The 16,104-nt window shown below is 42.8% G+C and overlaps 1 protein-coding gene across 6 annotated transcripts in view; it reads right to left on the bottom strand.

Moving 5' to 3' along the window:
• The window catches only part of ITGB1 (integrin subunit beta 1), a 43,206-nt gene extending 29,517 nt beyond the window's left edge, over positions 1-13,689 (bottom strand). For 2 of the 6 annotated variants that reach the window (XM_069006497.1, XM_069006498.1), the window contains exon 1: positions 8,837-8,855. In XM_069006497.1, the coding sequence (XP_068862598.1) occupies positions 8,837-8,851 (15 nt within the window). In that variant the 5' untranslated portion in view covers positions 8,852-8,855. Of the gene's footprint in view, positions 1-6,856; positions 7,714-7,858; positions 7,936-8,836; positions 8,882-13,496 lie in introns of those variants that run through there. The other 4 variants (XM_069006500.1, XM_069006501.1, XM_069006502.1 and 1 more) reach the window with 4 other exon arrangements.
• Positions 13,690-16,104: the final 2,415 nt, after the last annotated feature.

The following is a 16,104-nucleotide window of genomic DNA, read 5'->3' as shown; positions in this document are numbered from 1 at the left end:
AAGAAATTTCCCAAGAAATCAAGTCGCTTAAAATTCACCAAAAAGGACTGAATGCAGAAGGAAAAATCAGTAGGTCTTAGGTTCTAAATTAACGTTGTGTCTTTTGCTGAAATCCCAGCATGTGTACCTACATCACATGGCCTTGTCAGCTGAATACATGAAAATGTTCATGTACAAGTATGAGCAGGCTGAGGCCACAGCCCATGAGAACAGACCTGGAAGGCTGTTCATGGTATGATCTTGTGTCCCCAGAGTATGGGGTGTTTGTTAGTTTCTACAGGACACAGCTGCTTCAAGACTGAACCACGAACGTCACAAGCACTCACACGGTTTGACCATATTATTGCTTTTATATAGAATTTACTGATATTTGTTCCTGGGTTTCACAGGAGCTCTCAACTTACTGACAGTTCTAAACAATGGAATGAAAAGCAACTGTGTATTTTTTTAATGCAAAGTATTTTTGGTTTTGATTTGAATTATGGAATGGAAACAAATCTGCCCAAGTTAGGTGCCTGGCTGCAGAGCATTGGGATGGGGAAGATTTTTCTTGATGGAAGACATACTTTTCCTCTATAACCAGAAAAAATACAGGTAGCGATTTCAGAACGACTGCAGATGATAAGGTTTTCTGTTATCTGACATCTCTCCACACTGAGAAAAACAAAATGCAGTAGAACCAGTTGGGACATGTAAGAAGGTGGTAATGGATCCCAGATATTTTACAGTACTGTGGCATACACAGGAAGTAAGATAACTGGGCTCCAGTCCCTCCTCAGCCCCAAAGGATTTGCATTCCCATCTCCTAGGAATGCTCTATCATCCTATAGGATATACTAGTAAGAGCTTTAATTAAGCCAAAGCTGTGACACAGAACAAAAGGCACAGTTTTGTCTCTAGTTTACCCACTGAAGGACTCATATGGCAGGAGGTAGATAAAAAGGTATGTGGGATTCCAGATACTGTTGTCTGTAATATTTACAGATTTACAGCGTATTGTCCATGAGAAAAACCAGAGACCTGGGTTCATGATTTGGAGTAGGACCATTATTTCTTTCTCACCAAATGCTCTACTCTGAAGGGGAACATGTATATTCACGCTCAGACACATAAGACAGCCTTGACTGCAAACCTCCTGCATTGTGGATGATGACTCTGACCAGTGCCCACTGGGCTGAAATCCCTCTCTAATTGCAGACCTGACCAATCTGAACTATACAGACTTCTTGAGGGACTTAAGTTAAAAGTGAATACAAGGACCTAAATACAAGGAACTAAAGGCAGCCAGGGAGCTTCTGGAAAGCCAGGAAAAGCCTAAGGAATGTAGACTTTTATGGAACATAGCAAACTCATTAAGGCAGGGTAAATTACAACCATGCCTTACTTCATTGTATTTATGTATGTGTTTCACTGTATTTCTCTAAGTGTTTTCACTAGAAAAATTTATTTATAATTTCTCTTAATGACAATCTCCTGCAATCTCCTGCACACTGAAATAATACTCATCACAAGCAAAAACAAGTGCCATAGCAAACTGTAAAGAAGGCTAGTGCTGCTAAAGCCCACTCAATTTATTCACAGAATATTCTGAGATGGAACGGACACGCATGGACATACTGAAGTCCAGCTCCTGGCCCTGCACAGGACAGTCCAAGAAACACACCAGGATTTGTCTTTTCATAAAATATTTCTATTTCAGAACCCACACACGTCCAAATTTCATGCTGACAACGGTGACAGAAGGTGAAAAAATGGGAAAAAGATGCACGGGGCAACTTGACAATACAGCTATTGACAAAGAGCCTTCTCCACCTTTCTAGTCAGGAAACCCCAAGGGCAACCTTGATCAATCTTCCCTTTGTTCTCATGCTTCTGGAGAGCACTGTGGTGCAGGCAGGACTAACATTGGTTAGTCAGCACCATTTTGAAGTAAGGACCTTTTTTCACCCAGTGTGTGTACACGCTGCTGTGCACAGACAGTTTGTAATTCATGACTAGATCTTCACAGTACTACCATACCACAGGTCATTATTCATTTGAGAACACTACTTTGCTGTATTACTGATCCTTGTCCCTGGCTCGGTTATAACGCACACAAAGAGACTATTTGTATAACATCTTCTTGACCTGTTGAATCATAATTTGAAGCCAAGATTCCACAGTTTAGGAGTTGCTTTGGAAAGCGTCTGAATGCTTGAAAGGCAGGTAGTACTGAGACACAGATCATGAGAACAAGCAACCTGTGCATGATGACCACATTTAGGAAACTTGTTTAAGAGACAAGTCAGCTGCCCTTTCTCATGAAAATGTTCCTTTTAATTTCAGTATTTTTCCCAGGCAGTTATCCACAAACTGCAATTTATAGTGTCAACATTGATAACTGTTTTGGAAAACTGTTTTGGAAAACTAGGCTAACAAACAGGTGTATTGTGCTTAATGTTCAACACTAAATTAGGAGAGAAATACAACTCTGCCTTGTTCTCCAGCAGAAAGAACACTGAGAGGCTTGCAGCTATATCTCATTAAAACACCAGCAATGTGCTTTAAGTATTGATTAGCACCTAGTTTAAACTAGAACATTTACACCTTTCTCTGAAAATCCAGTTTATAACTACTTCCTGCTCTAAATTCTACACTTCTCAAACTGTTGTGCTTATAAAGTCCCATGTTGGTGCATCCTGCCCACAGAAACCTGGGATTCCTACAAGGACATTATGAAGCTCTTTGAACTTTAGAAAAGGACAAAACAATAAAACCTGTTCCTCTGCAGCTTATGTTGGTGTGCAAGCACCCTGCACAGGCAGCACCTCTCCAAGCCTAAACCACTAACCCACCAAGGCCATTGCTACCGATACTGTGGCTGAAAGTGTTTGCTGCATCTACAGCACCTCTGTACATGCACACCTAGAAAGCTTCCTCTTAAAGGATAAATGTACAATGTGGACATGTGTCAATAAAAAAGTCATTTTTTTCCCCTTAAAACTGTCACTTGTCAAAAATATCCCTTTTCTATACTCCTTCAGACATAAGTTTCCAATAGTTCAAGTACACCACAACCTTACTGACTCAAAGCATGCTGTCTCCAGAAATCTGTAAGAATTATCACTGTACCCAATCTCACTGTTATCAGTAGGCATTTTTCTGTAACATTTCGGTATTTTCATTATTACAAGCATCTCTTCACACAAATGTGAGTTAAACAGAATTTTAAAAATCTGTTCTTTCAGTACTTTTCAAATGCTTTTAGAACCATCAGTTGTTTTTGCCATAATAACTTAATTTCCTCTCTAGTCTAAATGTAACACCATTTTTTTTTTTTTTTGGTGGGAGAAAGTGTGAACTGAATATTTAACTTGCTTACATAGTTCTTTCCAGTCTACAAGACTTCTTGGCTAAGTTTAGCATTTCCATCACAGACAGATGACAATTAGGAATGCCACATAACGATTTAAGCCATTCTAGAAAACCTGGGGGTCTGTTCCATGGGGTAGTATTAAACTCCTGCACACTCTGCACCACTTACTACTCCTGTAAAGAGACTATTTAATTTTGTGCAACTTAAACCTCACATTTATCCACAAGGGGAAATAGAAAGTTTAGTTAAGCATATAAATATAGCTCTTACACAGCTGACTGTAAATGATGCTTCCGAGGCTGTATTGCCTCCATGACTGTCATAACATCTGGATAAACTTACTTTAATCCAAGCTTTTCTATTAAAAGAAAAGCAGAACAGAGGCAAGTATGTTCTTAAGTAAAAAGCTAGAGAATGTCAGTTAATACAATGTCTCACTCATCTATTTCTTTAAGAAAAAACAATTGCAAATGTGTTGCTGGCTATTGCCGCAGGTACTGCAGGAAGCCAGCAGCTGGCACACCGCAAAGAGCAAACTCAGCGGAAACCCGTCAGTCATTACATGGCAGAGTTCACCCACCAGGAGCTATCATTAACACTCAGGGTACAGCTTCAGCAGCCAAAACCCAGATGAAAGCTGAAAGGATCAGCAGTGCTGCAGCATCTCAAAAAAGCAACCTCTGACCCTGCACTACCACTCAGGGACCTCCCCCACCTCTATCCCAAGTCAGCTTCGCTTGGACCCTGAGATATCTCTTTCCCCTCCATGTCAAAAGCCACTTTCTGTAAGCCTCAGTGAAAACCAGACCTCCACATGGACAGACGAGTGCTGAGGAAACAGCTTCTAAGAAGAGGCAGGTGGCTGATGAACTGACTGCCCTTCAAAACTACACTGGGCTCTCTGCTGCTAAGCCAGCCTGAATTCAGGCTGTCATGGGCCAATCATCCTAAGCTGATCTCCGATGAATTGTTTATAAATGCTCTATAACACAGCCAGCCAGTTTGAAGAACTATTCTGACTTTATTTTTACAGGTTATCAGAATAAATTAGTTGGCCAAAAAAATTAACACAAGCAAAGAACAAAATACCGAAGAATTTTAGGTCTGTTGTTGTTTGTTCATATTTTAATTCAGAATTTGAATGGCAAGCACATAAAATAATGTTTACAGATAGTATTCAAATATTTAACATCGAGTTTGAAAAAATATTCACTATATATTCACTATTCAAACACAATTTAGAATGAGACTTTTACTGAAACAACTCTTGTCCTCAACATTCTTTTAATGCCAGAAAAATGATCATGCAGAAACAATAAAAACCTGGTCATCCCACAGAACGACATACAGCCTTATAAATCTGTATTGATGAGATCTTGAATATAATTTAATTCTATATATATTTAATCTTTCATACATTTGTTATACATTTTTGTGTACATAACTAATGATGATTATTAATTCAATGGCAGTGTAACTGGCTAGGCAGAAGCACAAACTGAAACAAACAGTGGACTTCATCCAGATTTTGATGCAAGTTCAAGCACTTGCAAAAAGCTCACCAATCTCAGGAAAAAAATAACTTCAGCGTTAAAAGACTTTTTAAAAAAACAAAAATCAAAACCACCCAGACTCATCACAAAGTATTTCCTAAAAAGCAGTCCTGGCCTGAACAATCTACCTATTCATACACTTCTGCTGCTTTCCAGAGCAGGATTTTAAGCATGGAGTCCACAGGCTGCTTCTAAGAGCACTGCAAAAGATAATAAAAGATGAGGTTTCTCATAGTAGCCAAGTACATCTACCAGTTTGCTACTAGTGAGCCCAGGAGACGGCTCAACTTCTCCAGACCCTTAAATTCCCCACTTTGCACCCTTCATTTTTCTGGTGCCAACTGTGGATGATACTTTCACCTCTTAGCTGAGCCAGTGGAACAAGCTGAGCAGTAACACCTTCCTGAGTGATTTCTCACCTGATATAGCAAGTGGAGATGGATTACTCAAGTCAGAAGAGCACTGAAGCAGGCACGAGCAGATGCTGTGAGGCTCCACAGCAGTTTATGCCAACTTATCTCTGGCCTACCACAGTGCCACACGCTCTTGGTATGAGTTGCACATTTTCCCGTTCCTCCTCTGGCTCTAAAGCATGTCCCTTGCAATGCATGTGGTCTCCCAGCTGCAACAGCTGATCTAGCTGAAAATTAATTTTTTGCTAAGCTATTTCTCAACCAGAACAGTTATTTCAATAACTCAATGTACAGCCCTATAACTTCCATTGCTGATACAAGGAGAATGGCAAGACAGCACAGCTACAAGCAGGAGAGACAGTTGAGACCTACAGCTGGTATAAATTGCTGCAGAGCCACATTCCTATGAAAATTAAACACAATTTTAGTTGAATTCATGGTTCAAAAGCCACTGGAACATTTTACAAAATATGAAATTCAGGTAAATTTGAAAATCAATTGTCTGCTGCAGAGTTTTGAGTTATCACTAATGAGTGAGCTTTTTTTTAAAAAAAAAAGCTGCAGAGACATAGCATTAAAATTGCTTGCAGCTACAAGCAAAGGTTAATCATATTAAATACAGATATTATTAATTTAGAAAGTGAAACTGCATTGTGAATTATGCACCAAGAAGAGGCAGTATCTGTGCAAACTCTTTTATTACTATCCAAACACTCTCCAAACTGGTCAGCTGGCAGTGGTAAAAATGTTGGCAGCAATCTTACACAGTATAGTTACTCCTTAAAGCTGAAGCTGAGTTTTTCACTGAAATGAGATATTTGTAACATGGCTGTATAACATTTTAGTCTAGCCTTTGAAAAGTTATGTAAACAACATGTGTAGTGGAGGGAGATAACACATACGTAGGAAAAAATGTTTATTGCTGTTTACTGATTTTATTATACATTTTTAACAACCTATAGCTGATATGCACAGCATGTTCTTCCAAAAAAGGAAATTTGCTGTTTCCTTTTTTATGCTGAAGTCCACACCCAGGAAAAATTACACTGAAGTTCTTGTACACTTATTTCTCACATTGATTTGTATTTGCATAGAAGTGACAAAAACAACACAAAAAATCACTCCCCATTTTTGAACTGCGCAGTAAAATCAAAGAACAAATGTTATCTTCTAAAATGTTACACTTTCAGATGTTTTGGAAATGCATGTAAGTTATGATGAAAGACAGATTTCTAATCTATTCTGACACAAAACAAGCAAACTGATAATTCAAAAACTGTCAAGCCTTGTATTTTATGCAGATGGGCTATAGCATGCCTTTCAGCTTTGGGACAATCACCACCTAGCATCACAAACTGAGCACAATAGCATACACAAAATACAATCTTGCAAAAGCACAAAAGGAACTTCCGAGAAGGTAATTCCTGACTTTATCCTAAGCCCACTAATTCCCTAATACACAAGAAAATAAAACATCAATGTAAGAAGAAAAAAGCCTGGCCAGAACACACTGGCAGCACATCAACCTCGCTTACCCTGGCCAACCTTGTAGATGATGATAGCAAAGATTTCCTCATTTCTCCTTTTCATTAACAGAAGAGGGAGCATTTCACTTGCTGACTGGACAAGCTCAAAGCATTCAGCCACTCCACTGTCAAAGATGTGGTAGAAATATGAGAAGTCATCCCCATACAAAATTTATTCCAAAGTTATCGATAACCAACTACTAAAATATGTCATCTTTTGACAGCTGGGAGAGTGCTTTTATTTAATACCAAAAAGATTATGTTCTTTGTATTTATCTACACTTTTTGTTGTACTCATCTTTATACAAAACCTCTTTACCCGAGATCTGGAAAACCGGACAGCTGAAGGTCTAAGCAGAGCTTGGATGTTGCCAATTTAATTCTTAAGCAGCTGAATTTGCACAGGATGCTGGCCAAGCTACTAGAATGCCAGGTCCTTCAAATGACCTCCTGTGGTCCCCAATATGCTCCTGGACACTCTGGTTACCCCGCTGCTCACTGGGAGAGCATCTTCTGCTTTGTGGAAGATCATTCCCAGCAGGTCTTGTCAGCCTACAAGGACCCAGCCCTACAAGAGCAGATGAGGACAGATGAGATGGCCTCGTAGAGCAGCTTCCTGGTGCCACTGCCCAAGGTTAGCACCATGTTAAGACACATTAAACTACAATTCCACCAAAGAAAATTAAGAAACACCAGAATGACAGCTTATCTCCCTTTCCCCCTTGCAGAATGGACATGTCCTTATCTCAGTATTTATTTAAAGGGCAAGATTATGCCAAACTACACATCCCAGTCTCAGGTTTCTTTTTCAGAGACCAAGTACGCATTAATATCCAAGATACTACCTTTGACTCATCACAAATTCGTAAGTGAAATACTGACTCCTTCTAAATTAATCTAATACAATTATTTTTCTTCTCTTTTAAATAACCACAAATCAGTCATCTCTGAATGAAGATAAATTCAGTGTTTCAGTTCAGCCCAATATATAATTACTGTTTTTCATACTACCACAAAGGATGAGAAAAGAAGAAAGATTTCTCTTTTTCCATTCAGCTTCCACATCAAAAGTGCTTTCACTTGTACATCTATAAAGTTAAAAAAATTTTTATGAATAGCTATAACACAAAATTAACTACATGCAAGTACTTCTTTGTAGTGTAAATACTGCAGAGAAATTAATAGTTTAAAACAACAAGAATTCATACAAACAACAGCCCTTCTTCATGCTTTTGCACTAGAATGTACCAAGAGCAGAAGTTAAAACGAAGTGAGTAAAAATCAGGACTAAATTAAGCATAAGTAAGTGAGCTCATACAAAACACGAAGGAGAAATAAGAGAATTACCAATATGATGCCAATCATTTGGGGGAGAAAATAACAGCATTAGATATTGTATATGTTGTAGTTTATGAGTGTTATAAAGATGAATCTGCACTTAAACATGGTATTACCGATTAAAATTTTAGAGGAAGCGACTTTTATAGTCTAATGATTTGCTGACAAAATGTGAGAAATGCATTAATTTAACAAAGATTTGCAAAACGTTCTTCTGCGGTAGAAAGAAAGGAATGAAAAAGATGGTGAGAAAAGACCAGTATTTTCTTAGTTCTTACTAGCAATAACAAAAGTTAAGATTCCAGTCTCAGCTTTGTTACTCAAAACTTTCCCCTCTAATAAAACCACAAGAATACTAATGGTATTTGTTTTTGCTGTTGGAAAAGAAAAAAGGCACATGAAACTGCTTTTAAGACAGAAAGTATGTTTCATAACCCATTTTGCAGCTGACTGTAAAGAGAAATGAGAAAGATACAGCCAAAAAAAATCACTAATATATTTAAGAGTCTCTGCTCAGTGACACCCCAAAGATAACTACACGTAGGAATTCTAGCACCTTTTGCAAAAGAAAACATTAATATTATAGTCTCATCAAGCTAATTCCCCTTCCACGTGCTTGGTTACGCGCAAATTTTGGTATAGAGACTTTACCATCTCTCTGAACATATCCAATCCATTAATGGGGGAATTCAAGAGCCCAGGAATCCCACTAACCATTCTGATTAGTCTGTGAATAGAAAAGTAAGATAAGGTGGTTATTACAAAAATACAGGATGTTTAATAACAACAATCTGCTAAAGAGAGCACCCTTAGTTCTGAAAAAAGCAATCATATTATTTAGTGATGAATAAGGTGCCTAGTGTCTCATTTTTCATTCACAGAAGTCAGAATTTTCATTTTCTGTGTAACATTCCCAATAGAAGCTGTTAAGCAAGCTTACATGTGTCTTGAATTGGGCTACAAACTCACGCAGCTAAAGCATACAACAATTTCTTACAATGAAGCTGTATATACTTTTTACTGGTACTTACACTAATAATCCACATGGTGGGAGAGAAAAAAGTTCAGAGAAAAAGTCTTCTCATAAATTTATTCTGACTTACGGTTTTAGGAGTTTGGGTTACTGGACCACACCTACGCAGGACAAATTAGAAAAAAAAAGGAAAAAAAAGAAATAGAATTTGTCTTCCCATTTGTGGGTAAACACAAAAATGGCTTTGTAGGCTACCCCAGAAACTCCACAACCATAAAAACTGACAGATACTGGTCAATATTGTGGTCCCCTGTGGTTACCGAATGACAAGAAACATCATCCTTTTTAGAAAGTTGGCAACGCAATACACCACAGAGCAGAGCAAGGAGGAACTACACAGAAAAAAGGAGAACACATCTGCCACCATAAATAACAGTATTCATCAGCATTAGAACAATCCAACAAATTTTAGTTTTCTGATACAAAAGGAACATTAAATCAGACGCAGATATTGTCAGTATCTGTCCAGGAGACAGAGCCGCAGAATTTGTTCATCTAATCATTTGTTCACAGATCTGTGATACCACCTCCCTCTTGAAAAGCAAACAAACATCCTCTTCAGAAAAAACAGCTAACTCTCCCCTACAACAAAAACTTATTGTCATGTACAGCTTTGAGATGCGTTTGTCTAAAAAAAATCCCTGCACACCTACACCAGAGCAGAAGCCTGAGAAATCTTGAGTCTCTAACCAGCAACACTAGAACTGACAGCAAGAATGCGGCTATTAGAACATATTCAAAGCAACACGAGTGGGGCAAGTGAAACAATTTGTAGAATCAGCAATATAAAGACAGATGGGCGATGAGAGGCAGGAAAACACAAACTGAACTCTTGAGTTTTCTGCTGTTGGGAGACAGGAAATTTTCTACTGGGCACACAATATAGCAGCTGATTTAAAAATCTAGTCATAGGGGAATAGTACACATACTGGCAAGTACTTTTTAATGACACTTCTAAAATAAATCTAACTACATATTGCCTTAATCACATTTTTAAGATTGATTTAATTTATGTAATTACTTTATGAGCTCTATCAATAGAAGCAGCTTAAAAGGCAAAGCAAAAAATAAAAAGAAGAAAAAAAGGCACTCCCAACAAGGATTCTCTCTCAGAGGCCTGATGGCAGCTCCTAAGAATTAAAAGGATGCCGAGGGGATTGGCCATCCTAAAAAAAAAGTTAGAAAAAATAAATCACTTGAAGTTCCAGAAAAGCAAAGGAGACGGAATAGGCTCTGCTACTCTAAAGCACAGGTTCTATTTTTTCTGGATCTATCTAATCAATATATTTTCCAAGTGCCACGTAAGGTGGCATGAGCAATTTTAAAGCTAGTGATTAATATTGATTTAACTTCATCTGTGCAATGTCTCACTGATTACAATAGTCTGTCTTACAAAACACATTTGAAAAGGAATGAGGAGGAAGAGGAAGGTCAGCTGTACCAATGGCAAGTAAGCTGCATCCAGCCTTCCTCCACAAAACCCACTCCGCACACCATGTGGAGAGAGCTACCAGAGAAGGTAGCACAGCTCACACATCCACCTCCTGTGCAGCAGTGCAAGCAAAGGCTGCACGAGGCACCATGAGCAGGTCCTCACTGAAGAAACCCAGGCCGCTGGACCACGTGCGGGAGGGGAACAACAGGGAATCTGTATGTCTGTCCACTGGAAAAGGAGCCCGTTGCAGTACTACAGCCCTTGCTGATGGCTTACTAAAAGGGTCCCATCAAGAGAAGGTACTTAACAGCCTGTTGAGCAATCACAACCGCAGTACCTTGTTTCTGAAGGCAGCAGTACCAAGAGCCGTGGCCAATCACCAAGGCTGTAGCAGACTGATGAGAGGCTGGGAGAACACAAGCTAAGTGTGCATCACATCACTCAACTAAATCAAGACTGTGTGGAAAGGCAGGCAGGACAACAATTTACAAAAAACTGATGGGCACTCATACCAGAAGCAGCGAGGGAATAATATTCAGGGCAAGGGAGGGCACAGCACGTGTCCACCCCATGTGTGCACAGCTCTCCCCACGTTTGCCTTTCTGCTACTCAAGTTATCTACTTCCTGAGCTGCTGCTATAGCAAACAAGCTTTTTTTCAAATCTGAACTATAACAGAGCTACCCAACTAGAGCTATAAAGAAGATGGTTTAGAGAGAGGAATGAAATCATGAATCAGAAAAAAAGAACAGGAGGAAAAGTTCTCAGACAGTTTTTTTTCAGCTTTGGGAATCACTTCCCAAAGGAAGTGGTATAAGGCTAAGAACCTGAGTCATTTAAAACACTCAAGACAAAACACTAAAATTCTGCACTCCCATCAGAAATTCATGCATATTCTTAGAGAAACAAGCATCCCTCCAAATCAGTCCTTCACAAGGGTGGGCTTTACTGGGATCACGGCACAGATCAGACAACTGAACACAGAGAGCAGAATGAGCTCCCTGGTTGCACCCACAAAGAACACCAGAGCTTTACCTGCTGACATTTCATTTTGAAATAAATATGGTTCATTTATCATGTGGCTGGCAAACAGATACACCACTTACCAGCTCCAACTTTGATTAAGGTAAGATTATGCATGCCTGTCAGCTTTTCACCTTTCAGCTGAAACATCTTTGAAAAGGACAAAAGTTGAAGGTGTTCACATCTTAAACTTGTCTTGTCTTGCCAACGTATTGCCAATGGCTCACTGTTTTTGTAACCCTTATAAATACGGCCTTAGGCAAGCTTGCAAAATGCTACTTAATCATTTGCCAGAGGCAAGTAATATTTTTTGTGACAGGAGAATGAATCATTGGTTTCATTGCTGGGATGGATGTGGACAATGAATGTCTTTGCTACTCTTAGTCTTGTTTTAGTCTAATTTACATCTTTCTAGTAGTGTAATACTTCTTAAAAAAACCCCATACAAACAACCAAGAACAACAAAACCCCCTCACGACCAAGCTGTCTCATTTCTCAAAACTACTTTTTCTTATGCTACCACCATCACCTACCAAATGATCTGTGCGCCAGCAGTACAAGTTATTTAAATCTATTTCCACATAGATAAAGTCCTGCTTCATTTCAACACCTTAGCACACAAGTAGCATTAGCCATGAGTTGTTCCACTAATCTAAATGGAGACAATCCTTACTCCTAAAGGTTTGTGTATCTTGGCATGAACAGGACTGTAGCAGCAATGGCAAATCTACCAGAAAAATCAACATTTTCACCCAACAACTATGTGCACATGTGTTGGCACGAATGGACTGTTGTATTCTATCAAGGACAAATGAAGATGCAAACATAAATGCTTTTCAACTTTTTTTCACAAATAGTCACAAAGACTACCTGATGAGTCTAACAGGCAGTCAGATACTTATTCCCTAAGATAAAGACATCTGACATGGGCCTAAACAGTGAGTCAGAATGAATTCCCCATCGCTTCATGTTTCCTTCTAACCACCAGTATACGAAGGCAGTAACAGGAGACAAAGCACTGAGCTACTGCTGCAAGATTTTTCAGAAGTCCCCATGTGGGACATGGCATAGAGGCCTCACATTCTCACTTCCATCGCGACACAAGTTTATAGCAAGCTAGAGAGGCTCAGAGCCAGTTTGGACGGATCGAGCAGTCAAACGCTGCACTGCGACCATCCCGTCATTCAAACCGCACATACCCCCCCCTCTCAGTGCCCTCTTTCTCCAGACATGTGCCGGTCAAAACCCTGGGTACTCAAGTTCCTGCACTGCCTCACTCTTTTCGTTCCCATTCCTGTAACTCCAACGCCCGCTTCCCGCGGAAGGCACCTTCCCCTCCGGACGCCCACCCTCGCCCGCACTCCCAGGAAGCCGCCCGAAACTTTCCCAGCCGAGTGCTGCCCCTTCCCCGGGCAGGCGGCCGGCACACGGCACGGCACCGGCACGGGCTCCGTCCCTCTCGGAGAGGAGGGCTCGGGGCGCTGCCCGGCCCCGAGCGGACAAAGGCCCGGCCGGACCCGGCGGCACGGGAGGCCCGAGGCCGCCGTCCCGCCGCCACAGGAAGCCGCAGGCTGGGCCCGACACCTTCCCGCCCACAGCGCCGGGCGGGCACGGCGGCGCCCCCTCCTCCGCCCGGGACCGGCGCCGAGGGACCCGCACACGGGGCGGCGGCAGCGCCCGGCGCGGGCGGGCGCGGGAAGCGGCGCTCGCAGCCCCGCACCACCCGCCGGAGCCCGCCCGAAGCACTAAGCCCCGGGGCGGCCACAGGCACGGCTCATCTCGCTCCCAGCCAGCTGCGACCCCCGCCCGTCCTCCCGTTACCTCGGCCATGGCTGCGGGCAGCGGGCGCGCTCCGGCCCGCCCGGCTCGCTGCGGCTCCCTCTGCCCCGGCGTCCTGGGCTGGGCTGGGCTGGGCTGGGCGCGGCGGGACGCCCGGGCTCGCTCCTCGCTGGCTGCCCGCCGCCGCCTGCTCCAAGCTGCTGCGGGAGCCCGGCCCGCGGGGGAGGGGAGGGGAGGTCCGCACTCCGCCGCTTTACCCGCCCCGGAAACACATTCCTCCCCGCTGCCGTCAAGCGGGCCCGGGGAGGCGTCTGCGGCGCGGCGGCAGGGACGGGAGAGCTGTGCTCGAGGCGGGGCTCGGTGCCCGCTTTTCTCCCGCTTCCATCCGTGCCGCCCGCCAGCGCCTTATTTGGCGGGGCTTGCCAGCGCCCCGGCCGCCGGGCACCAGCGCCGCAGCCCCGGGGCCGGGCCGGGCGCTGGGGCCGGGGCTTGGGCTTGGGCTTGGGCTTCGGCCGCCTCGGTCCCGCCGGTAGCGAAAGGCTGCTCGAGCCCTTTTCCAGAGCTGCGCCTTGTCCTGCTCCTGTCACTGGAGGGGAGCAGCTGTCCGGTTCCACGCACGGAGACAGCGGGGGATCTGGGCAGAGGGGGATCGCCCGTCCCTCTTGCTGGCAGCTGTTTCCAAAAGTGGTGGAAGTCACTAAAAGCGATGGGTGGGCTTATCGTGGTGCTAACGCACGCTCTAAGCTAAAAAGTGGGTTGACCCAAGTCCCTCGGCCGGAGCCTGATGGTGGTCGGAGCATACCTTTGGTATTTTAAAAAGCGCCCCTTAAAGCAGGTACTTGGGAAATTACCGAGTAAAAATTTTTTTAAAACGTGCCATTCGACACCTTTTTGAAGGTAGGGTCTTGGGAAGCACAAGCTATGAACTCACAGCTCAGAGCTCTAAGCACTGTGCCTTTATGTGTGGCTACTGGAGCTTGTGTCAGTTCTTGTTTTTGTATGGTTAAGTAAATAAGCAATGCTGCAACTTGTTAATAATTTTAATCACTTTTCTCCTGCTTGCTTTCTAGCTGCATTTTGAAATAAAAAGGGAATGATATTTCTACTTTACTGAAGCGTGGCCTGTGATTCAACCCCGTGTTCCACTTGGGCAGTGCAGTGGTTTAGGGTGCAGTCTCGTGACAGCTGTGTTAGCAGAAGCTTTTAATGCTGGTACAGCTGTAATTGCAAAAGTGCTTTAGTGGTGTTGGAAAATGAGATTGAAATGACAGACTGCTGCTCCAAGAAGCTGCATGAAAAGCAACCACTGGACAAATGGAATGGTAAATAAATAACATTGACATTCAGAAATAAGGACAGCAGGAACTATGTATTTCAACAGGTAAATCAATATATAATATTAATACTGCCAGGAAATAAGAAAGCCACCAGAAAGCCAAAGTTTAAAAAATGGTAAAAATTAATGCTATGCAAAGTAAAAGCAAATGCCGGAGGGATAGTGATCTGCCAAAAATGTGGGAAATTTAAGTATTAGAAGATTAAAATTATATTTATCCAAGGTATTCTTCTCTGCTTCTTTATTGAAGGGGGAAAATAGTACATCTGGTGCTAATTATGACAAGGTTGTGGACTTGATCTCTGTATGGGCCATTCACTAAAAAAATGGACTCGATGATCCTTGTGGGTTCCTCATAACTCTCTGTGATTTTGTGATTTTCCCAGGATATGCAAATAGTGAGCAGCCGTCCACAAAGAAGTGGTGGCAAAAATGCGCGACCGAGATTACTGGGGCTCTGAGGAGTAAATAAAAGTGCTCAACAGACTGGTTCAAGTACTACCCAGTGCTGTGCTCAGATCTTACTGTGTCGAGTAGCCAGTTGACACGATGTGAGTGAGGGGGGTGGAAAGAGCGTTGCGTCCGTCCCGATCGCGTCCTTGCCGGAGCAGCTCCGGGGATGCCACGCAAACGCACTCGGACACACCCTGGCACCCCGGAGTTGGTACCCACTCGCAGCCACCCACACACACACAGAGCCGGACAGCTCCTGCAGCGTTGCCGGGGACAAAGAGGCGGGAGGGGTCCTTTGTATGGAGTTCTGAGGGGTTTATTGGGGTCCCCGCTCGAAGGGATCCAGGGACAAAGAACACAGAACACTGAGGGGTCCGGGGTTTTATCCACAGCAGCACAGAGGGCAGGCAGAACATCAGGAACCTATCATCTGGGGGCCAGGGGATGGAGAGGACGTGGGGTGACAGGATAGTGACTACTGGGGGAGGCGAGGGGTGGAACAAGGGGACCGGGAACCAGTGGGGTATTAAGGAAAGGAGAACTATCTAGAACATGGATTTAAAAGGGGTAAAAGGGGGTGATCTTAGACCTCTGAGCCTGCCCATAAGTGGACCCCCACTGTTTTGGGGTCCTGAGGCTCCCTGGCCAATCCCGTGGTGGACTCAACCACTGCAACAGCCAGTGGTGGCTATACTGAGCATTAGGAAATCGTCAAGAAAAAGTCTCCCAAATGGCTGGAAAAAAAAAAAATCACTGCACTATTTGTCTGTTTTCTGGACTCCCATGGAGAACACAGATGGGTATGAAAACCATTTGTTATTTTCCAACACTTCTGAAGTACTAAAGATGTCAGGAAAAAAA

This window comes from Aphelocoma coerulescens, chromosome 2 (assembly GCF_041296385.1).
Source record: "Aphelocoma coerulescens isolate FSJ_1873_10779 chromosome 2, UR_Acoe_1.0, whole genome shotgun sequence".
Taxonomy (NCBI): domain Eukaryota; kingdom Metazoa; phylum Chordata; class Aves; order Passeriformes; family Corvidae; genus Aphelocoma; species Aphelocoma coerulescens.
This window is presented reverse-complemented; position numbering and strand designations above follow the sequence as displayed.